The sequence below is a fragment of the Ammodytes marinus genome (genome assembly GCF_949987685.1).
Source record: "Ammodytes marinus genome assembly, chromosome: 20".
NCBI classification, from domain to species: Eukaryota; Metazoa; Chordata; class Actinopteri; order Uranoscopiformes; family Ammodytidae; genus Ammodytes; species Ammodytes marinus.
The window spans coordinates 10,149,662-10,175,200 of NC_137224.1; the positions used below are offsets into that span (position 1 = coordinate 10,149,662).

General features: G+C 40.0%; 1 protein-coding gene across 1 annotated transcript in view; it reads left to right on the forward strand.

The window, feature by feature from the left end:
- The window catches only part of atrnl1b (attractin-like 1b), a 65,736-nt gene that overhangs the window by 18,683 nt on the left and 21,514 nt on the right, over nt 1-25,539 (forward strand). The window contains exons 18-25 of the mRNA XM_080049170.1: nt 3,703-3,945; nt 5,109-5,246; nt 6,936-7,029; nt 13,275-13,327; nt 14,953-15,047; nt 15,160-15,238; nt 17,155-17,312; nt 22,793-22,854. Coding sequence (XP_079905296.1) covers nt 3,703-3,945; nt 5,109-5,246; nt 6,936-7,029; nt 13,275-13,327; nt 14,953-15,047; nt 15,160-15,238; nt 17,155-17,312; nt 22,793-22,854 — 922 coding nt within the window. The remainder of the gene's footprint in view (nt 1-3,702; nt 3,946-5,108; nt 5,247-6,935; nt 7,030-13,274; nt 13,328-14,952; nt 15,048-15,159; nt 15,239-17,154; nt 17,313-22,792; nt 22,855-25,539) is intronic.

Genomic DNA, 25,539 nt, shown 5'->3' on the forward strand with positions numbered 1-25,539 from the left:
ACCCTCAGATTCCGGCAATACGCTTTCCCTCAGATTTGCTTCTGTAAGCAATCAATATTCATCACTGAGAGAAAAGAGGTTAAGGGAGAAAAAACTGCTTAAAGTGGAAGGTGTTTGTGTCAGAGCGGAAAATGGTATTAGTTTCCTGTGATTGGCCGTGGAAGCAGCTTTTTTTCCCTTATAATGGACAATTACTCTTGCGTATAGTCGGCTCAACTGTTAGATTTCCCCGTTGCACCGATTCAGATGCACTCTTTACTGTTTGCTGGCCCTAAGTGGTTTAAAGATTGTCCCCTATCAATGAACAGTTTCAGAGATGCCCACAAATAACTCCACTCTGTGAATGAGGAGAGCATAATGGCAACGGCGGCAAGTACGGTAATGTAAATCTTTTTTTCGAGCAGGGATTTTAGAACAGAATCGCCTGAAGCTGAACTATCTGAAATGAACAGAGTAAAAGGCCTTACCTTTTTAAATAAATGTTATCAACAACTTGCTGTGAAATAGGCCACCTGAGTATTTACTAAATACTCACTACCGAGAAACACTATTACTACTACTGCAACTACTAACACTAACAAATATGGTGGAAAATAACTGGATGCACTCAACGCACCAAAGATGATAAAGCTATTTCATCATTTACAATGTGTAGCCATTTTATGGAATATCCTGCAGTGTTTTGTGAAAAACATACTATTACTTAAAATCACTTATAGGGATGAGAAAAATAATAATAGCTCCCTTTTTGTTATTCTTATGTATCGTCATGTACAGAAAGAAAATAAAGTCCATAAGAAAAAGACATCTGAGAGCTTCCTTCACCTGAAGGTTAAAGTAGCCGTATAGGTCCATACTGTTGCGCTGCGTGATGAATGAGTTATTCCCCTGATTGTGGCGGATGATGAAAAACATCTCAGATCAGTTTAGTGAGAAACAACATTTAGGGAGCTGAAGGGTACAGTCTTAAAACTCATTTGTGTCAGCTGGTATCAGGTAAACCCGGAGAAGTTTCTGTACACCTCGGATATTTGTCTTGAGGAATTTGTCCCTCTTGGCGTGAAGGACGGAGAAGGGTGTCCTATAAATTCTGTGTATGTGTGTGTGTGTTTTCCTCTCTGTTCTGTTTGTTTTCCGTCTGACTTTTCTCCTTCACATCCACTCTCAACGTTTCAATCAGCACTGGAGTATTGAATTATATCACCTACTTTACTCCTTTCCAGGCATGCCCTTTTTTTCACTGAGTGCACCGCATAAATGCACTTAAAAACAAAAACCAAGGATAAAATACTTTGCAGTCTCTTTGCCTTCAGGGGGACTTTCAAAGGTCAGACTCTGTTGTATTTGTTGCTCTCAGTAGATACATTTGCTGATATGTTGCGACGGATGATTGTTTCTTGTGAGTTTCCTAATGGTTGTTTGTTGCTTTGCTGTGGGGAAGAGCTCCATATGTATTGCCTTCAACAGAAGTACTTGTGATTTCCACATGTCTTACTTATTCACCCTCAGTGTAGCCATATATTTCCAAACACATCGACAACACATCTATGCCATGAACAAAACTGTCTGTCTGATGATCGGTCCGTAAGAGTGCCTTTAGTTCAGGCAGATAAAAATAAAAAAAAATTGAATGTCATGCTCTCTTTTTTCTTGGTTCTTAATTTGATAAACAAATTGTTTTAAAGAATCGGCCACACTATACACCACAATGTACTTCATGTTCTATAATAAAAAGAGTATTTATGGATTACTCCAGAGAAATAAATGATAATAGAATGGTCATTACTTGCAACCCTGTTCTACAGGCAGCTGTTCAAATTAGGCGAGCCCCTTTTTATTAGTTGATCTGCTCTCTCACATTGCTCTCAGATATTGAAGTCGCAAAGTCTCCATTTTGATCAATAACCTTCACTGTCTCTGTGAGATCCGACGAGGACACTGTGTAAGCAGTGAAACAGCCTGCAGCAGACACAGATTAAATAAATGTAACCACAGGAGACTATTAACAGCAAACTGGATGTACAGTCAACTGATCTGAAAAAAATCTGATCTTGTGGAGTTTGACCTCAAATTTCACCTTGTAATTATGTAATTTTTGATTTGTGATTGGATATTGCAGTTAATCTTTTTTTTTTTTTTTTTAAACCTTTACATTTTAAATCGCATCAAGGGAAATGGTAAAAGGACAGTGCAGTCGAGAGGATTTGAACCCAGGTATGCAGGTTATATTTGCTCGTCTGGTGAAAGCCATTAACACTGTATGAAGTCAGACTTGATTTACCGTAAAGACCCCCAGCCTTAATCGCCATGCAATTTATGTCCCAGCTCCAGGCATCAGATAAAGTGGTTCATGTTCAGACACATCGATTTTTCTGTCAAAAAATACACACAAAACGTGCAGATATGTGTTTTTTCTGCAGATTTTTGTGCGTCAACATGTGTTGTAGCGAGACGAGAGCCCTAAGCCAGCTGTTGCTTTTCTCAGGACGTCATGTTCCCAGAGAAATCCGCCACTTACGTCCTGTCGTCGAAACAAACTTAAATGGCCTTACTTTGTGCTGATTGCCCTTGCGTTGTCATGGTTTCACATCCATTAGGAGAATAGCTGAGGATTTGTTTGACATAAACTGAGGTAAAAGCACTCAATGTTTGTCTCCCTGAAACACCAGTGGCATCTCACGCCCCGAGTGTCTGTCTCGCAAGCATTGACGTTTAAAACTTGTAAAGTAATTTAGTGGGCTGAAAGTTCGCCCCCCCAACTGACAGAACTGCATCGGTCCCTTGGGTTTCTGGGTTAAGTGCGAGGTGCCACTTCACATGTCACATTTAAGCCTTCCATTGAACTTTGATGGACCACAAACTTTTCTTGGAACCTGCTTTGATTACACAACGTTTTCTGTCTCATTCTATGGCCCTGTTCCCCTCGTAATCATCAGCTGATATATGCTCTACTACACTCATTCCTTATCTGCTATCAAATCTATTGCCCTGACAGCCCACTAGATGTCTGTTATAAAGACTAGGATCCTTCAAAATGAAACCCTTAAAAGGAACACCCTAAAGGTCTTTGTTAGCTGCAACATTGGGCCTTGTTTTGAGTGCTTCTCAGTTGCTTACGTTTGGCATGCCCCTGTTTGTTTCAAGGTGACTACCCTGGTAAATAAACGTTAAAATGAAAAGACATGGACCAATGTGGTTAATAAAAGCAATATAAACAAAGCAGTTAGGGTGAACACTAACCTCCAGTCTTGGCTGAAGTCTGAACAAAACGTGCTAGCCTCAGTGATTGCTGGAGCTGATGTAGGGAAAAACTGGGATAATATTGTGTTGTCCGATAATGAACATTGAACAATGCTATTTATGTTTGTGTTTTCATTGACATATGCATTGATTTATAATATATACTGTAGCTTTACAGTGATTGTGAAATATTGCTGTAATGTATACAATATATTTTGTATATCTGCCTGCCCAGGGACTACAATTTCAAATTAGCTTCTTGCTAACTGTGGTTCAAATCCTTTTAAATTGAAAACTGTCCTTGTAAAAATAAACAAATAAAATAAATAAATAAAACAGGCAGGCTTTGAGATTAAAATCACCTTTCAAACGTAGCAGCAAATGAATGTAACGGTAATGCAAACTCGCCATATATGATACATGTATCACAATTGTCTCATCCTTCTTCTCCTTCTGCTTCAGCCCAGAACTGTTCAGGCCTGCGGACGTGTTCCCAATGCCTGGAGCAGCCCGAGTGTGGTTGGTGTGGGGATCCCAGCAGCACAGGGAAGGGCCTGTGCATGGAGGGATCCTACCGGGGGCCCATGAAGAGGCCCGCCAAGCAGCAGCAGCAGAGCCAGCAGGGCCCGTCCCAGGACATGAGCCTGGAGCCGGCCAGCTGCCCTAAAGACAAGGGCTACGAGTGGACCTTCATCCACTGCCCCGGTAAGCCATCCACTTCCTGTGTGCCGTCTTACTGAAATTACAGATAATATGTCGTAAGTGTATCATCTTAAGAAGCCTCTTATTCGCTATCGATCTTAAGTTTAAAAAGATGTTCTTATCCAGGATTCCTGTTACAGCCTCGCCCATGCAACTAATCCCTCCCAGCTGACTCCATGCAACCTTATGCTTGTATACCATTTAATGTTGTCATCAAGCCCCCAGTTCATTCGACCACGTCACGTAAGACGATATCTATAATATACTCACTGATACAGTAGAATGTCAACCATTTTATGTAATGAAACGCTTGATGTTACAGTATATGTCGTCGCACAGCGTCATGTGAGCTGTAGAAAAATAAACTTTCAAATATGCAAGAAGCAGTGACCAGGGTAGGAATGCATTTTATAAGTGCATTTACAAAACACGGAATTACAGCGACTACTCAGGCATATTTACAGTTGTAGAGGTGGAATGGTAAAACTGACCTCAAAGGTGGAATTAATTTAAACAATGCTGCCTTCAATCAAAAATCAGCCTAAATTAAGTTCCGTGTTAGTCTAGGGTAAAATAAATGCTTGCTGTTTTCAAAAAATGTCTAATTATTTATTTTTTTACTAAGAAGACACAGAATGGAGCTTGTTCAAAGTTACAGACGGATATTTTCAAAAGCATGTCTGACTAAATAATAATTAATTTGACATGGTGGGCAGAAGCAACTATCAGCTCTAATGGGTCTGTTATTCCTTATTTGATGCAGTCCTAATGCTGTTTTTAAGTGTACGTTTTGTTGTGCTGGTGTCGAATCCTAGCTGTTTATTATTAACAGGGAGGAGAATCAAAAAATGTTCTGTGAAAATGTGCTGGACACCAACACCAACTAATAAAAACAACTCCATTAAACAGGCTCCGACGTGACTTGCAGACAGATGGAGACTGTGACGCAAGCATGTTAGCAGTCTTCTTGTCCTAAATCAATACAATTAAAATGATACGTTAGTTCCTCATTGTGTTAACTTGCTCTCTGGCCCCGTGTCCCATAATAAAGATGCAGTTTCTGTGGGTTTTTCAAATGTGTATAATGTCATAGTCACTTATACAATGATTTGTAAATGTTCTCGCGCCCTGCATTAATCTATAACCTTTCTTCATTGCTCCCGCAGCATGTCAGTGCAACGGCCACAGCACCTGTGTGAACGGCAGCGTGTGCGAACAGTGCCGTAACCTCACCACCGGTCCCCACTGCCAGACCTGCATGCCTGGTTACCATGGAGACCCGACCAATGGTGGCAAATGCCAGGGTAGGTGCCGCAATGGACCTATGAAATGAATTATTCTGCATACATAAGAATCCTAATGGATGTTGCTGTTTTTGATTTTCACATTACTTTACAGTAAATGGCAGATCCACATCCAGCTTAAACAAATCGAATATAAATGACATTCTGTATTTCCTTATTTGGACTTTACCTGCTGTGTGTAAATGATGATTAAACTTTTGGAGGGATATACACTCTACTCATTGATTTCTAATTAGTATGTTGTGTGATAACATGCTGTAATACAGCATCTTAACCAACAGATGGCACTAGTGTGTGTTGATGAGAATTGGTGACAGTTTTCGCTGTCCTGTTTGATTGATGTTAATGTTACTCCATATGCTGGTTTCATAAGGTGTTAAGAGAAAAAAAAACAACTGATGGCAAAACACAGGTCCAGCCTAGACTCTGTAGGTTTTATTTTTTGCTGTGGCAATTCAGTAGAAAAAGCACTCTCACTAATGACAGTAAAATGTCAAGATGAACTGCTTTCTCTGACATAAGAGTGAGTGTTAGAGCAGATGTTTTTTGCACGTTGTCCCTTGAATAGCATTCCTGAGAAATTACATGGAGACTATTGTTTGAATTGGTAGAGACACACACACACACACACACACACACACGCACACACGCTCACACACCTATGTACTTTCAGGCCCATACACACCTATAGGAGCTTTATGGTCTCAGATACCATCTGTTAATGCACAGCTTATAGCTGTAACCTGTAAAGTGAAACTACACAGGTGGGCTGCATCTGCATTGCAAAGGCATTATCTTCTTATTCTTTTGAAGCCCGAGGACCAAAAGACTAAACAATCATACTGTGCCATTGCTACATGCAAAACGAGGCACACTTTTAATGTGAAAGTAGGCGATCCGTTGCATATGTAACTTCCCGCACAGTTGGCATTAGACAAACACTCATATCCAGGGTGACTGAATTAAATATCACCAGCTGTAAATAACAAGCAGTGCAGGAGAAAGTGCTAAGACACCCAGTTGAAAGCAGTCTTGTCACCTGAAATATTCATGTGCCATCTTGGGCAATGTGCTAAGAAGGTAGTTTAACATCAGGCAGGAAACTGTGTCCACTGACCCTTCTTTAATACCCCCTCTCAGTGTTTGAAAGCTTAGCGAACTGTAAGGAACAGGTTGGGCCAATTCACTTATCTTTCACACATCTATTGCTGCACCGTTTGTTTTACACACTCTCACACACACACACACACGCACGCACGCACGCACGCACGCACGCCTAGCGGGTATCGTGGCGTCCTATCTAGGGAAATGCATTTGTTTACCATCGTAGTTGGATCTATATACATTTCATCTCTGCATGTTCAGTACAGCAGAAGAGACACTGCTGGTAGCCTTAGTTTAGCACAAACACTGGTGCAAGGGGGGGACGTTTAGCCCAGTGCTTAAAAGTGTGAAAAACAGCTGTTAGGGCACAGGTTGTATAGAGTTGTAGGCGTTTTAGTGCCCTCAGGAGATCATGAACTAAAAGGTTTAAAGTGACATCAGAAATCCCTAACTGAACATTCACATGTTTGATGCAAATACAAAACAAACCTGCACTTTATCTACTATTCCAGCTTTGTTAAATTAAATGAGATTAAATATTCCCTCCTCCCCCATTTTCCATCTGTGTTTTGTTGCTTCTTCCAGCCTGTAAGTGTAACGGACATGCCAGTGTTTGCCAGGTGTTAACTGGCAAGTGCTTCTGCACAACCAAGGGGATCAAAGGAGACCAGTGCCAACTGTGAGTACGCCAACCCAAATACACACACACACACACACACACACACACACACACACACACACACACACACACCCTTATGACCATGAAAAATACCTTGCTGCCTTGTAGTTTCAAATGGTTCACATTTAGAAGTGTAGATTTTTATAAGTACCCACATTAGGTTATGGTCAGTTCAGTGTCATGTCTACAGCTTGTTTCCAAAGGTTCAGATATGAAACATTTGAGGTCAAATGAGAGCAACACTGTGAATGCACTAACTGATATGAACTCACTTAAGGTAAGGTCAATCACAAGTGAGACTGTGGACTGTTTGTCACCGGATCAGTTATCATCACTTTGAATGAATGGATTTAAACCAGAGGACTTTTTTTTTTAATATTTTTTTTCATCATAACTAAATGGTAACTTTTACAAAACAATTCAAATATATTAAAATTATTGAATTAGTTTTATTGTATAACCAAGGGGATCATTTAAATGCAGTTGTCTTGTTTTATTCCATCCGTCATGTTAGAGCAATTCATTTCTTTGGTCCCAAAGTGCTGTGATTGATGACTCAGAAAGACCGTAAAAAATAAGTACATACACATTGAATGGAAATTGACTTAATTTGATTTTGAGTGACGGCGTTCAGTAACCCCCCTTCATTATGTAATGGGATTCATAGACTGTGAGGTCAAAGTTTATATGGAAAAACGTAACCGGCCGAGCAGATGTGCAAAATCAAATAATTGCAAAAGACCAGTAGAGTGATTAATGATACGGCTATGAGCATTGATTTCTGATCACTTAGAGCAGCCCCTTCTCATGTGGAGGGCTTGGACTGCTGTAATCATTGGGGCGGTGTGTGTGTTTAAAAAAAAAAAAAAAAAAAAAAAAAAAAAGAGAAGCATCAGTTTGCATTCACATGGCCAGAAACTCCTCCCCCGCCACTACTTTCTGCTGACTCTGTGGGTTCCCGTGGCGTAGGAGGACCATCTCCACTTAGCTGTCTCGCTTTCCCAGTCGTAAGCAGAATGGACACTGAGATTTTTAATACGCCTAATGCATTAAGAGTTATGAAGGGGTCAGTTTCAAACATGAGTACACACGCACGCACGCACTAACACACACACACACACACACACACACTTTGTGTTCAGGATCTGTCGTCGCTACTCGTTCAGTTCACAGTCACACACTTCATTCCATATTTAAATGGATTTAAATGATTTGCTTCCTCTTGATCATGATTTTGGAGTATGTTTTTACATGTAGGCTACTTTTACTAGCTTGGCATCTACTTGTGAATCGGAAAACCCAGAGTTTCCTTCAACTCTTGAGTTTAGGAAAGAAATCACTATGTGAGAGAACATGTGATGAAAGCAAGTGAAAGTGAGCGAGGGGATCTCTGTTGACAGTAAACCAATGACTTTAATATGTGCTAGCAGATGGAATGCAGTGCAGTAAAATTCAGATTAAAACTGGTATAGTAGAGTTAACTCAAACGGCCCCAGTTTCTGCCCCACAAAAACCAAAGTGGGGTATCGGAACAGGCCGGGCACCAGCAGGCCAATAATCATCATCATCATCATCATCCATTTCTAGGGAGGGTTTGCCTGTACAGCTCTGAAGCCAAGTATTGGAAGGTTCCTGCAGCGCCATTACTGATTATGAGCTTAAAATTTAGCCAGCAACATAAACCACCAGAATATGTTGTTAATTCAGTCCCATTTATAGACAGTACATTAGATTCCTGTCAGCATTATCAATAACTTCAATTTCAGCTGTGACTTTTATCTTAACAATCAAGACGCATTTTAGACTAATCGAGTAATCAGTTTTGTTTTCAGTTGTAATCTCATTAGTCTGTGTACATATTGACTAACATTTAGGGTGCTGTTTGCTGTTCCCTTTTTCCTAATGTCATTTCTGGTATCTCATTACATGTAATCAGTGTCTCCCCCAACCCCCTGTCAGCCACTCACCCGCGCCATCTCCCAGCAGTGACCCTTAAACAAAGACCTCTACACAAGGATACTCTGTCTTTTGCAGCGATGTACACAAGAGTACACGCGTGCCCGCTTTCACACATGCATGCACCGCGACCGCCGATGCCATTAGGACCTCCGAATAATAGCCGCAGTAATGAAGTGAATGGTGCATCAGTGCGGAATAGAATTGTTTTTTGAAAACAATTGATGAGGTCTCTGCTGCGGTACAGTGATGAGTCAAAACAGGCGCTGTGAGGGAAGGAAAATGTCTTATTATAGTGCTCATTTGGATGCATACATTATTCAGGATTCTTTATTGTGATGGAGGTTGCTCCCAGAAGAGTGTACATGTGTGTGCCTGCTCCAGCCCGCATACGTGTGAAGGACATTGTGTAGGTTTGTAGCAGATTTTCCTCCGTGTGTGTGTGTGTGTGTGTGTGTGTGTGTGTGTCTTTATTTTGCCCGTTTAAATCACAGTGTGGGAGCAAGCACTGACAAAGGTTCAAGTGTAGATCAAATTAAGATACAGCGGTGGAGGATTGCCTGAAGTTCAGATGTGTGCACAGCACGCACACATGCAGGTGTAGATTAAATTAAGATACAGCGTAGAGAGGGGTTGCATTATACACTTCACCATGAGCGTGTGGGTGTGTGATTTCCCCCCCCCCCCCCTTCTTGCCATCTGCAAATGCCAGGCAGCCGAAACGCCCCAGGAGCGATGTTCTGTAAGGTTCAAAAAGCCCGTAGCGGCATTTGTCCTGCGTGCTTTGTACCGTGGTAAAAGAGCATCCTACCCTGTCCTTTCCTGTTTAATAGTAAAAGTGACAGCGGCGGAGCTGGCTCCTCCCCAGCTCAGTGTCCTGCCCACATTAAGTCACTCAGCACTGATGTTTGTCCTTCAGGATTTGCTGCTTTGGTATAGAGTCACAATTCCCCTTGAACAGGTCAGCATGCACCTTTTCGAGGGTGTGTGTGTTGGAGTCATCAAACGCTTCAGTAAAACAGATCTTAGTGACATTTGACATGACGGGATGAGAGATATATGGACATTATCAATATGTAAACATCATAAGTCTGTTTTTAGAATAAAACCATAGCTAAAATATGAGCTTGTTTGAATAAATAAAAAAAGTGACTTTACTCCCTAGTGATGTTTTAAAGCCCCTTTAAACCTAAATCCACAAAATCCTTCTTACTATGCTATTAGGGGAGTTCGTTGCATGGTTGTAAGCATATGAAAGGAGTTAGGCGTAAAGATATTGTCATTTAAGTTTGATAAAATGTACAGAAATTCAGTTAAGATGAGGCGGGCTGTGCTCTTAAGTATTTTGAACCAATTGAGGGCTGTTGTCTGCAAGTACAACACTCTATATAAACAAATACTGTTGTCATGGAGAGCATTTGATACAGCCACGCCCACACATTAAACTGTATAGGCAGTAAAAAAACCTGTATTTTAAAGTTTAGTTTCATAATATTTCTGAACATTTATTGTTAATAAGATTTTTGTAAAAGCTTATTAAAAAACCCAACTTTGATCTCATTTATTGACTTTTTTTTACTATTTTTGAACAGGTTTTGAGAGGCTTTAAAGTGTTGGAATACGTCAGACTGGTAACCTCCACCCACACATCTGAATGACATTTTTCGTTGTTGTTGTGTAGTGCTGTCTTCGGTGACACCGTCCGTCTCACAAAAGCCAAAATGCTACAAAACAACAGATGTGGCTTTAATTTTTAGAGGAGAGCAGGGTCATTCCATGTAACAGCCACCTCCTCCTCAGCAGGTTCGCTCCTCTCCCCTCTTTCGCTCGCCCTCCTCTCTGACTCCCCGACACCGCCTCCGATCCTCACATGTCGACGAGTTTAATTGGATGCCCGCAAGATAAAACAACTGTGAATCAATATCAATGTGATAATGGATATGTACAAATTTGCCTTGTCATTTACTCTTTATTATTATCAGTGCAGTGCTAGATCCAGCTCCCCGTGTGTTCTTGATGGCCATACGGCAGAGTGATGACATAGTGGTTGGGATTGAATTGTAGACAGATAGAGATTGAGAGACAGAGCGGGGAGAGAGATGCATTAGGGGGAAGATAAAGAACACCAATCCATTAAACACTGCCATATGTTCCTCCTTATTACAGGCCTTTGGAAAGCCATGAGCCTGATAAAACGCACTCATGCACACACCCCTTCAGAACAGTCGATGGCACTCTGTGGAAGTTAACAAATTATTTTGCCCCGCAGCACTTCATTTAAAAGTCAGACTCCTTTGGCTGATGCCACGGTATCTGTGTTGTGTGAAAAATATTGTGTATCCTTCAACCACAGTGGTTTCAGCAAACTGCATGACCTTACGTCTGGAGTGAAAGCAGTTCACTTCAGGAATGGTACAATGCAACTCTACAGTCTAGAGACGTCATCATCACCCGTGGATTTCATACACAATAGAATCAAGAATACAGTATGTGCAGTAGTGAACCATATGTTTCACAGTTTTCCGTTGTGCATCTTCAGCTAGTGTTACTTTTTGAGGAAAGTGTCTTCGTTCAAGGCTTTAAAAAAATTAGATAGTTTGTCTGCTAACAGCAATTGATTGGAGGCAAATGGAACTTAGTAATTGTCTAGCTTTCACACCATGTTAAGCCTTGGGTTAGGACCCTCATTAGCTGGAGCTAAAGATTCATTGGCTCTGGGCTTAAAAGTCATTTCACACTCGCAACAAAACACAAACCATGGGTTTAGCCCGGGTAATTACAGATTTATTTTCATTTGGATTTGAAATTCGATGGAATTGAATGGTTCAGTTTACCAAGTACATTTGCAGCTTCTGTCTTGTGGAAAATGTTTTTATTTAGTTACAGTTGATTAGTTCTCTGTCCAACTCTAAATTTCTATCTTCATGAAGACCATGAGTGTCCTTTTATTACCTCAAGCTTTATGTATAACAGTTTTTGAATGTGTTAGAAGTAGTTTTGTGTTTTCTACAAAGGCATAGCTCTGTAACAAGCTGAAGAGCATAATTAAAAATGCAAGGATACATTGTATTGATGTACTGTACCTTTTAAGCAAGAGAAAGTCATATATAATGGTACTCAAAGAACTACAGAGTGGACTGCATATTTTCTTCCTGTTGTTAGCCTCCTGTATACATATTTATGTTGATCACACATTCGCTGTCTGTGAGCTTTGGTTAATGCCGGCGCAAACGGCTGTCAGAATTGACCTAGAATCATCGATCAAATGTAGTCTTCAATAGGATTTTTGTAAACATCTTGGGCGTCATATGGATTAGCAACTCAATGAAAATGCAAGCTGTGTGGCGTTATTAAAGCATTTCTTTAAATTCGATATTTTAGTCAATTATACTCCTCTTCATAGGATTTGAGGCACATTCACATTCTTGATTAATGTGTGTTCTTCTGCAAAATTGCATCTCAAATGTATATTTTGTTTAACCTATTTCAAGGTTGAGATTTCTTTTCAGCTACTAAAATCCATTCCAGAACAGCTTTATTCCTGTCCAAAATTCCTATTTCTATGTAAAACAATGCTCTGCATCGAGGGGACAATCAAAAGTAATGAGACGATCATTGTGTCAATCAAAAGACAATCGAGTGATGTGCCGCGAGTGTTTTGAAGAGGTTCACTGTGATCTGTATTGATCGAATCTGAATCCTAAAGCTGTGAGTTAATAGAGACGAGTGTGGAACAAAGATAAGCTCCACCACGGCTTCTCTCAGGTCTGTAGTGAACTTTTCACCCCTCCTCTCCACTCACTGTGTATCTCTGACACTAGAATGAGCAAACGGCCATATCCGAACCATTCCTTATTAAAAAGGGGATTCACCTTGATTGCTGGTTATTCTTGATTTTGGCTTTCACATCTCAGGATTATCGAATAATCACGTAAGAATTCGTCTACATAAATTGCGTTGTTTGCGGGATTTCTAGATTGCAACCCTCTATGGTCTGATCAGGTGCCGTGTCAAAGTTTGGTCCCTGTCAGCGTGTTCACTTTGATAAACAAAAGTAAAAAAAAAAAAGTCTAAAAATCTAATTAACTTCCGCTGAACTATCAGATTATTTCCACGTTGTCAGAAGTAAGTGACTTGATGAGGCGCCAACAGCAGGAGCTAATGCGCTGGCACTTGGCATACACAGCGCTCCAGATAAGAGGCCTTCTTCTGTTGGCTTTCAATCTGCTAGCACACTCCTCTTCTTCATCTTGTTCTCTCCTCTCTTGTTTTTTTTTTGTCCACTGCAGATGTGACTCAGAAAACCGTTACCTTGGCAATCCACTCAGAGGAACCTGTTACTGTGAGTAATTCGCCACTGGACAGCTTCTCGCTGGAAGAAACTGCTCATATGCACTCACACAAACACAGACAGACAGACAGACACTATTTATCTCTCTCTCTCTCTCTCTCTCTCTCTCTCTCTCTCTCTCTCTCTCTCTCTCGACTTCTCCACTCCCACTCTTCGGCTCTGGGCAGATGGAGTGTTTTAGCGCTTGTTCTGTGACAGAATGACTTGTCGTGAAAATGTCAAGTGCATCAGAAGGAGTGAGTGATTGAGCTAATCAAGGAGACGGAGGAGTCAAGAGAGTCTCCACTTGGCTACTCACGCGCTCAATCGCCCACCTCTTTATTAATTCATTTAGAAGAAGTTGACTAAATGTTAGTTTGAATTGGGTGTGAAGCGCAAGGAAAATATATCAAGGTGAGTTTTGCAACAGCAAAAAAGTGGCATTGTGAGAAGTTGACACCACTGTGGTCCTGTGTGTTTACTCTAAATGTTGGTGTTTGTGCTTTGTGGCTTTATTTGCATGATGCAACGTCCTTCACGCCACTGCAGTATGAACTGTATCTCTCTTTCAACACTCTGCTACTGACAACACAGCCTTTGCCAATGTTTTGTCCTTTAAAAAAAAATGCCACAGTCTGACAGCCGGCTCAATAAGGCGAAGATAGGGGACTAAAAGCCCGGAGCATGCTTTAACCTCAGCACACCACTGGGACATATTCCTTGAGCTCTGTTACACAGTATTGTAAACACGACACCCCTGACTGTCTTAAAAGGCCATTGAGCATGGATTAGCATGCGGCGCTCATTGTGACGTCATCCAGCCACTTCACAATGTGTGTCTTGTCTTCGCTGTCTTCTCACTCTAGCTGGCAGTTTCAAGCTCACTTCTATTGTCTGAGCATTTTCTATGCTATAAAATGCTCCTTCTGGAAACATTTTAAACATTTACTGCTCCAGTACTCCCAATCCGAAAAATTGTACAAATTTGATTGCCAATCGACATAATGTGTATATTCATACTTTCTACTCAGTATTTGACTCCTGTAAGCACTCATAATAGTGTGTCCTGGATGAATATGTAACCACTATTAATAATAATTTGATTCTTAATTAATAGCTGCAGGGGAGTTTTTAGAGCTTGCTGTCAGGATCAGGTATTTTCTCCGCTTGATGAGAAAATTGAGCTCCCTGATTGCAGTCATTAGATTTGATAACATTTCTGATCTCAAATGTGTCCAATTGTCAGTCTATTGCTTGGAAATGTATTTTCCAAGCAATAGATCAATGGCAATAGCAATGTTGTTACATACATACATACATACATACATACATACATACATACATACATACATACATACATACATACATACATACATACATACATACATACATACATACATACATACATACATACATACATACATACATACATACAGTACATACATACAGTACATACATACAATATGCAACTATAACACAGCATATAATATACATGTATACTGCTGTGCTGTAGTTGTCCCTTGTAGTGTTAGCCACAGCTGACGGTTTAGATTTTGTGTTTTTTCCTCCTTATGTGCCATTATTGTTGAATGATAGAAACGTGTTTGAGACCATTCCTTCCTGATTATTTAAAACAGACAATCTCCTGATCGACTACCAGTTCACCTTCAGTCTCATCCAAGAAGATGATAATCACTACACTGCCATCAACTTTATGGCCTCACCTGAGCAGGTATTTAATTATGATGAGACTCTTGTGTCTTTTTTTGTGTGATATGTCCTTTTTTTTAAATATTTAACTACATAAATGCGCTCATGTCTTTGATATTCTCCATTCTCTAAAGGCTAACAAGAACTTGGACATGTCCATTAATGCTTCCAACAACTTCAACCTCAACATTACCTGGTCTGTGGGATCAACAGGTACATTTACTAGATTTTGCTGTAATTAATTGTGCAGTAAAAATGTGCTCAATCTATTTGTGTCTTTATATTCGACAGGAACCCTTGACGAGGGGCCAAACTGTGTTCCCAGCCAGTTTGCTTTATTTCTAACAAAAGATTGGTTTAAATTGATAATAATTATACCTTATAAAAATTTTTAATTCTCCACCGAACACGGATAAAAATGCTATTAGTAATTCAAGTCAATAGGAAGTCCTATTTGCAAGTTGTAAACATTTATACAAAAATATCATTAGAGTTTTAGCATTGGAAGGTCAGAAACAACAGATATTCGGATTCTCAATAATATATTCAGAATGCATAATCTGCCACTACCTCACACAGTGATGAACATTGAGTTTATCCATATTTATCTACACAGGGATTTCTACCAACAGGTCAAACTCAGACCCAGGCTGATAAGACTGAATTCTTTATTTATTGTCATTTAAATACCAAAAATATGTTCTTGTTATATATCAAATCACTTATATTTACAATATTCATTAAAATAATAAAAACGCACCATTCAGATGGACCTGAATATGACATACTATTATTACATTATCAAATATATTGTATATGTTTTAAAGCGATAAGCTAATAATGAAACAATGTTTTTCACGTATTGCTGTTAAAATGCAATTGCATTAACTTCACTTTAGACGTCTCAGGCTCTAAATTGTGTTTCTTAGGTAGATTTCTTCCATTAATCAGACTAATTGAGGTCATTTGGTACAAATGGAACAATAATGTACCCTCTGGTGTTAGTGTGTCACTGTTGAGTGGATATTATAGGTCCCCTGTGGAAAGACACCCAAGGACACTGCAGTCGTCCAGTACCGCTGTTTATCTCCTGCCCTCCGCTCTTCCCGAGGCACCAGCCACTCTCTCTCCTCCCCACGACACTGACATTTTCCAACCACTAAAACGCGTTAACCTCCTGCGCTCTCTTACGCCACCTTAACCTTTTTCGGAGTGCCTTTATTAATATTTGAGGTTGGTCCCCCCCTCTCCTCGCAAAAAGATATTGTGTCTCAGAAGGAGCGGGAGGCTCTTAACAATCGCCGAGAGCGAAAAGCGCCTTTGGGTGGGAGGAGGAGGGTGATTTCAATTAAGATAAACGTGCTCACGTAGCCACACTCAAGCTGTCATTTTGAGTTCTTTTGTTTCAGAGCTGTGGGTTGGAATGTCAATGTTGAGGACCAACTGACAAGAATAAGAATAAGAAATGACTTGAAAATAGACTTACGTTTTTCAGGCGATGCTTTTATTTCATGTTGGTATTAAAAATCGTATATAAAAACAAGACACCCTCACACCTCCTTTTTGACCATATTGATCACCCAATTTTGAAATCTTGTCTAAAAATATAACATACAATTACCTTTTTTTTTAAGGCGGGTGTGATATTACTCCCAATTAATCAGCCATAATGACAACTGAACTATAAATGGACACATTTATTTATAAGAAATAATAGTCAAGCATACAACTGCAGGGGCATACAATGCTCAATTCTAGGTCTCGATTGTACTAAGTGCATAAGCTGAAAGCGCTGGTATGGATTCAAATGATGAATCTGTGCTCGTCTCAGTCATGACCTGTGGACAGCAGCATTTAACCACTTTCAAGCTGTGCATTTCTCCCACGTCTTTGCGCATGCAGCAGTTAAATATGGACGCTGTGTGTAATTACACAATAAAGATCAACCAGGAAGAAGCTTTAATGTACTTGACATGAAATAATAATATATGAGTGCTTTCCTGTTGTCCTAAATTGCTTTAAAAACCCATTATTGGATTCATAATAATATGTTACAGCGCCCATCTCTGTATGTAGGTGTGTTCTCTGACTCAGAAGTGTGCTAAATATGATGTCCTTGCCCCCAACAGCTGGAACCATCTCCGGAGAGGAGGTGCCCATCGTGTCCAAGAACAACATTAAAGAATACAAAGACAGTTTCTCCTGTGAGAAGTTCACCTTCAGAAGCAACCCCAATATCACCTTTTATGTCTACGTCAGTAACTTCTCGTGGCCCATCAAGATCCAGGTATGGACTCTTGTTTATGACCTCACACTGACTGGTATGAATCCGATAACACAGTAATCTAATCCTTTTTCTATCCTTTTTTTTTTTTTTTTTTTAACAATCTATTTATTGGGGGCGCCCTTAGCTCAGTTGGTAAGGCGTCCCCCCATGTCACTCCCCTCTCTGCCCCATTTCAACTCCGTCTCTACACTATCAATAAAAGCATAAAAATGCCAAAAACAAAAAAACAAAAAAAAAACTATCTATTTATTACATTTTCTACATTAAGGCACAAGAGACAATGATCAGTGATGGAAACATTCAAAGTTAAGGCAGGGACAGGGACAGAGCAAGATCGAGACCTCTATTCTCTCTTATGTTGTCCTTGCCTTCAAATTGCTCGCTGGATATACAGCATGTGTGTAGTCTTATAAAACATCCCAATGATGAAACATTCCTCCTAGTCCTATACACATACACAGAGCAGGAGCAGCCATCCTTGCAGATGCAGCGCTCCATTGTTGCTCAGAGTGATTTCAAGTGCACTTTATTCTAATTACGGATTTAATGAGATGATTAGCGTGCATAGGTGCACAGCTGTTTATTAGCGGGCCAAAGCAAAGCGCCATTTAACCTTTTTCTGCTCGTCTTTCTGAAGAGATTGAGGCTTTGGATGCGGTGAAAGGGGTCGAACATACACCACAGTGGAATATAAATACCAGTGGTCCTCACTTGCATTGGGTTTGCAAGGAAAAAAACAATTAATCTTTTGTCAAAAAAAACAATCGAGGTTAAGTTTTACAGGCCAATGAAATTTGAAATGGGTCTAAAGGCCACATGGCACTTATGTGAATGTAAACGAGCGACAGAGTGTTGCGCTACAGTGAGCGATTTCATACGATAGAAAATTATGGGAGAACACACACTCTTTTAGATGCTTTATTATGCCAAACAAATATTGTCCGTATTCAGTATTAGACAAGTTGACTGATAATTTGCAACTATTTTGATTTGACATTATTTATAAAAAATAAATAAATAAATTGTACTGTAATGTGTAAGGGGTCCCATCTTAGTGACAAACCCAGTGAATTATCACCTGACTCAGAAGTCCTTTAGCTCACTGTTTTGGTTTTCCAGCCAATAGCTTTACTGTTTTGGTTCACTCTCACTCCTCTCATACTGTCGTTATTGGCTGCTTTTTTAATGAAAAAGCTCTAAGCGACCTAGTGGGAGCTAAAAGAGGGAAAATATTGGACTTACATTTATTGATATAAGTATATCTGCTAAAATCGTATGTACTAGATCCAATTTTCGTTCTTAATAATAGAACACAATTCACAGTGCCACTTCAAAGTATTGATTTCTACATTTGTTCTGTCCGACCATTTCACCAGCTGTGTGGGTGGGTGGACAACAGTGGTGGGGCAATAATATCGCTGGGGGTCAGTCCATCTGTAGAGGTGGTGCAGTAATAGCATTCTATTAGATTTTCCTGGCATACAGTCACTTATTTATTATGGACTAGCCTGGGCTGTTAAAGCAAATGGGTTCTGTAACAGGATAACGTCTCTCTTGCTTTGCTTGCCTTTTATGATGCAGGGGGTTGAGAGCGCGGAGATGAGATAAAGCCGAATTTGAGAACGCACTCACGACCCTTTGTGTTTAGGCTCTCAGCCCACAGAATAGGCCTATAAATGTGGGCGTTATAAAAAGAGCTTTCTTCATCTTGCGTTAGTATAATTATAATCACCGTTCGTTGCAGTAGAAAGTTCACTTGTAATGGAAGTACATTCTGAAAAGAGGCCATTGATCGGCTGAGAGTTGATGAATTGAAATTAAATTAACCCCCGAACGTATTGCTTTGACCTTTACAGAGGCAGAGTTGCGAGCGCCGAATAGAACCGCCTCACTTTTCTAAAAAAGCCAGCAAAACATCTCTGTAATGTGGGCCTTTGAGTCGCTTAAGCCGTGTCAGTGAGCATCTCATTTCAGATCAGGGATTCTCCTTCTTCTACTTAAAGAGGTTTGAAAAGGTGGGAGAAGTTTGCGAGCTTGACGATTCGGAGAACATCAGTCTTCCTTTGACGGCCCAGGCTGATACATAACCCTGAACATGTGCATACGTATACCCACAGCTCTCTGTTGCTTTGACAGATAATCGGGGAATGATAAAAAGGGATACTTCTCTTCTCCTTTTAATACCTGTGGTGGAGCAGTGTGTTTGAATTGTGCACTACCTTGTTTTCCGCTGTTAGGTTTAATTGGCAATAGGACAAAGGCATCATCTTTCAGTGATTGACAGAATAACCAAAATAATTACCCTTTTTTGAATTTCTGCCTCATCAGCATTCAAAGCATCAAGCGTGATGCAAATAATCCATCTCTGAAAGCACAATTTGTGCCCTGTTATTCAATCCCCCCCCCCCCACGTGCCATCAACCAGAAAAGAGCCTCCGTACCGCTGCAGATGACGTTATGTTTGTGTGTCTAAATGCTTTCAGGGCAAAATGCCTTCAAAACATCCGGAATAGATAATGATGTGTCTCTATGATGTGGCGTATCAGATGTGATCTATAGCTGCTGGGACTGTGTTGTAATCCCTATTTTAATGAAAGGTAAAACATATTTCTGACCCCATTATTCACCGGCCATGCTGCTGACAGAAACACACTAATAAGCTACATGTTATTTACCGCAACAGCAGATGGATTGTTGACAATTTTGTAGTACAGTGAAAGTGTATGATTTTTATTTTATTTTAATAATGTTTTTTTATGTATTTTTTTTTTGTTTTGCTGTTTTATTTGGGGGTTTTAGTTTTTGTGACTTAGTTATCATTTTTCACAAGCTTTCTGCCTAGGGTTATAAATAGTTTCAGTCAATTCAAACAGACTTGTATTGGTCACAAGCAGAAGCTTTTACAGAGGATTCTCCAGACAGTGTTGTCAGTGACCTTTCAGCACATCCATTCTGCTATTAATGCAGCCTTGAACCGTCAACGGCACATTGTGTTAACCCCCTAGACAGCTTTACAGATCCACTGGGTTTTGTAAATGTATTTAATAAAAGAGATTTCATATATAAAAGGTTAAGGTTTATAAAATATATTGAGGGACTGAGATTCAGTGGCGTGCACAGACATTTTGGGGGGCAGGTGCTCATTGCAAAAAAAAGGGCACACTATATTCTATCGATGAATGACCAAATCATTTTAAGGGTACTTGTACAAAATCCCCCCCTGGCCTAATGACTTTTAATACCCGGCCACACGGAAGATGTATCCCGTTACAGAGACCGCCTCCTTGGTAGGACGTGGTCTATGAAGGCTATAGCCTATGAAGGCCGATTCGAAGGCCGGTTCCAAGGCCAACGAGCGTTGTTAAACGAGACGGTCTCCGCAGGTCTCCGTTTCGCTCTGTTTACGAGCATTTCCGGTTTGCGTAACAAGCCGTTACCTTGCGTGACGACTCGCCGCTCCTGTGCTGCCTAGCAACCCTGATTGCTGCCAACGGAAACAGCCCTGTCAATGGAGGAAAAAATAAAAAGAAGTTGCCTACCAGACGAAAAGAAAAAAAAGTACAAGAAAAAAAGAAAGGAAGATAAAAGTTAAGAAGATGGAGCAACACGTTGCTGTTTTGTTATTTTTTATTTTATTTTATGCCATCTCTGAAAAAAACGCAATGAATCTTGGGATATGTTGGGCCGCGAAGGATACATCTGATGCAGCCTTCAAAACCGTGAAACGAAGGCTGCATTTCTCGGCCGCATATGAGGAGCCTTGCAAGGAGCCTTGCAAATGGAAAAACCTTTGCGCGCCGCTATGACGCAATCGGTCTTCAAATGCAGCCTTCGTAGACTGCAACCCCTGAATCGAGATACAGCCGTAGAGTGTTTCTCAAAGGAATTTGGGAGACTGTGTTTGGGACCCTGGACCTTCTAGGGGAGTCCGGGGGAATGCTCCCCCGGAAGAAAAATTTTAACCTTTTAAAGTAAAATTCATCAATCAGGTGCACTTTGAGAAGAAAGCTAAGGCTAAATCACCTGTGTCAATGTGGGCTATTTAGTACTATTTTCTGGAATAATTTGGAGACACAGAATTACCAAAAAGCAGAAAGAAAAATTTTACATGTTTGAAAAAAAAACCAGTCAGTTTTGGATTTTTTTAAATAATCCCTTATCCCGAATTCTCTCTTTGAAGTCTTCGTTAGGCCCCTAATCTCCGTACTAATAATATCCTATTAAGGTAAATACAAGATTACTGCAAGTCTTGTAACATAGAAATAAGTTATGGTTGGGACAAAATAATGTAATTAGCTTATATAGCTTCATGACTTACTTAGTACCACCAACCCACTTTGCGTAGTTAAAATAAAATGTGTGGACAGCTTTTAAGATATTTCAATAACATATGAGGAACAGTTCAACATTAAAATCTGAGCTTTAAAAGGCCCTGAACAGTTAACATGACTCTGGTCTTGACTCTGACCTTTCATCTTCCTCCTTGCTGCTGGTGGTTGCTTTCATCCAGGAGAGCAGAGAGCTGCTCCCCTGGGCTGCCTGCTGTAGCTCCCTTTCTTTTTCCTTTTTAACCTCTCCTTTCTAGACATTATACTGCAATTTGTAAATAAAAAGAGACCAACCATATAAAATAAGACTGCTTGGTTACATTACAACCAGGCACAAGGCTACTTTTTCTGCAGGAAATTGGGAATTGCCTGTTTGTCATTTAGCAAATAAATTACTGCATGTGTTAATTATATAGCCTAAAGTAAACCTAACAACACTAAATATTCAGCATACTGATAGATTCACATGCTGTACCAATGACAAACTCCACCGACATTAGTTGTGTTCATCACGTCATATCTATTTTTTTTGGGCTAGCTTGTTAAACAGGACAGTCGGCTAATTTATGCTCAGCTGTGTGGTGCTGCATGATAGAGGCTACTTTAAAACAGAGACAAATAAATGCAAGTTATAGCTTGGCAACTGAGGCTTGGGGGGCAAACAATACGCTCTTGACTCCATTCATGTATGTGTTACCTCGCTGGTGGGGCAGGGCAGGCCGGGGAGTAGGTGTGTGTGTGTGCAGCAGCTGTGAACTGCTGCGGCAACGCGTCTCCGTTTGTGTCCACTCTGCGCGTTCACGTTGACAAAGGAAGTGTGTGCGGAGGAGGAGGGGGGGCATATTTATTGGGGCATTATTGTCAAACGTTTTTAATCGTTGAGCATTTATAGATGATAATGTCGGCATGGGCCACATACACTGTAAAAAAAAAAAAAAAAAAAAATTCAGATTTATTTTATTTTTTCAAAAGGGCACTTGATTGGGCCAGGGGAAAAGGGCAGGTGCTTCAGCACCACTTCAGGTCTACCTGTGCACGCCACTGCTGAGATTGCAACAAAAGCCTCATTTTCCTAATTGTATTTTTAATACCTCTTTACATGTGAATTTGCCAGATTTTTATTTCTCTTTCTCTCCAATTTTCCTCTATTAGATTGCCTTCTCCCAACACAACAGTATCATGGACCTCGTCCAGTTCTTTGTGACATTTTTCAGGTGAGTGAGTCGAATATTTATGTGACCTATATATGCTAACTGATTGACTCATAAACACACTCTTGTTTGGGCTATTCAGCTTTCAAGACGCATTATCCAGAATTTGACCCGCCACCTACTGATTTGCCTCTCTTGCCTCTTGGGGCTTATTGAGTTACTTGAGCTTCCTGAATGGTTCCTGATTGGTGTTAAGCTAGAACATGTAAATGCCTCTTGTGTCTTCAGGGCAGCGATTTCTCTTTTATCGAGTGGCAAATGAACCGCCTGTATCTCTATTTTAATAGGTGCGCATTGCTCTGCAAGTGCCTTCTAAAGAGAAGGCACACGGTCGATCAAGATATGAGGACCCTTAATGATTTTTTACTCTGAGAGCCGCGATGGAAATCTTCTCCCATTCAAATGTTTAAAATCTGTCAATTAGATTCTCTCAAAAGCACAGCAAAGTCTGAATATATTAAAAGGGTGTGAGAATAATTGGAAAATCCGTGCTTTTAGAGCCTGCCATTCTTTTTAAAAGCTTCATAAAAATCTGCATTGACTACGACCTTCTCAAAGGAGTTCCCTCATAATGCTTTGGTTACTGTAGTCATGCCTTTTGTGTCGCTATAAGCATCTTTAATGTATAACGCAGTCACAGCCTACAGACTAAATCTTCAGCTTGTGATTGCTGAAATGTAGATGTGCGAGGGAGAGAAACTCAGAATTTACCTCAAAGTTTAAATAAAGGTTAAGAATCATGAGAATTTCTGAAGTGCCATTAAGTCCTATCCCTGCAGAAAGTTATGGAAAGCAGAATTCAATTGTTGTATTTGGGATAGAGACACATTAACATGTCCATTAATTATTAGGTGTGGTGTCATTTCCATACCATAACTCCGATAGTGGCTTACAGAAGCTTCGGTGCGGTTTTCTGTTTATTTCAAGGTGCTCTACCCAGAGTAGCTGATGGACTAACATATAATCTATGTAGCTGTCAAGGTGGGAATAGAAGACACCCTTTGCCTAAGGCACCTGCCCATCAATGCCCAGTCCACAATAACTTTCCCCCCGAAAAAGAGGGTTAAGATCGTTTATCTTCTGCCTCCACGCCGATCAAATTACAGTTGAATTGCCAAATTCAGGAATTCTTGGGAGGAAAGGGGAGAAGGACAGAGCTTATTTTATCGAACAGCTACTTGTATCATTCACACAGGATTTTTTTTTTAAAAGGGTCATAACATGGGCACAGGATTCATTCTTTAATAAAAATAAAGAAGTGAGCTTTTCATGGCCATAGTCTTATACTTTATATTCCAGTATTTTCAGAAACACTTCCTTTTTTCAGTGTTTCATTTTTCTCAATGTCATCGAATTCCCATACTGGTTGGTGCGGGTACGTGTTTCCGTCGTCACACAGGTTTCTCTCTTACGTCTGTTTCTGCATCCATGTTGTCCAGTTCTCACTCTGACACACATAGTCACAGCCAGTCGTGTGCATGTAGAGGAGGGTTTAAGGTGGATGAACCTGCGGGAAACATAATCGGCCTGATGAAAATAAAAAAGTCAAATCACCCCACTGGGTTTCTAGACATCCTTCTATGAGAAAGAGAGAGAGGGAGGGAGATAGAGAGAAGTAATGAAAGCATGACTACTGTTATTGTTTTCCTCTTGAGTTTATTCAAAGATTCCTTCACCCTTTGCACTACAAGTCTGTTGTCCTCATTTCCACACTACTACTTCATGTCAGTGAAAACAAAACAATATGTGCTTGCACAGTACTGCCTAGGTTGGTTATAATCTAATTAGAGTCTGATTGTTTTATTGGTCCAGATTTAGAATGCTGTAGAACTTCTCTAATAGGATGCTGAGCTAGACATGCAGAGGAACCCCAGGGGCTGATTTTTAATCATTACAAAAATCAGCATCATTCCATCCACATCTGTATGAATTTGCATTTATACAGTTAGGACCATGGACTAGAGCTAAGGATAATGCACATCAGTGTATCCATGTACTTACAGACTGTTTTTAATGCAAGTAAAAAGATTCATTTCACAGTATTCTTACATTTCACCTTTTTTTTATTCTAAAGGTAATAGATCATAGATGTCTTCTTTTTTTCTTATTTATCATATTAATGCTGCTTTTTACATAGCTTTGTGGATCACAGGATTCGTTTGCATTAGCCTAAAAGCCGGTAGAAAACAGATATGTACACATTATTGATTGTCTCCCCTTGTGGTAACTGTATCCTTGCGGTTACAGAAATGAGTGTGTATTTAGAAATACAGAGACATAGAAATACGAAAAAATGCGATGCCGAGTTCAGTTTCCTTTTCCAAAGGCAAGGTTTTCTTATTTTACACGTGTGACATACCTTATCACTTATCAAAAGAAAAGACACATTTTGCTGTCTCCTGTTAAAGGTTTAAAGAACAGCTGGACTTCTCCGAGATCAGGCACAGAAAATCTATTATAATTTGTGACATCTTCCTACGTAAAAATGTTTTTTTTTACAAAACAATATTGGTAATGACAAATACACCAAAAATAAAACGATAAAGAAGTTACAATAAAATTTAAAAATAAGTTACAGGGTACGAGTGTTTTTAAATGGGTTAGTAAAAGTTTTCACCTTGGAAAATAACCTATATGTCATATCCCTTAGAACGTGGAGTAACACTTTAGATCATCAAAGTGTGAAGA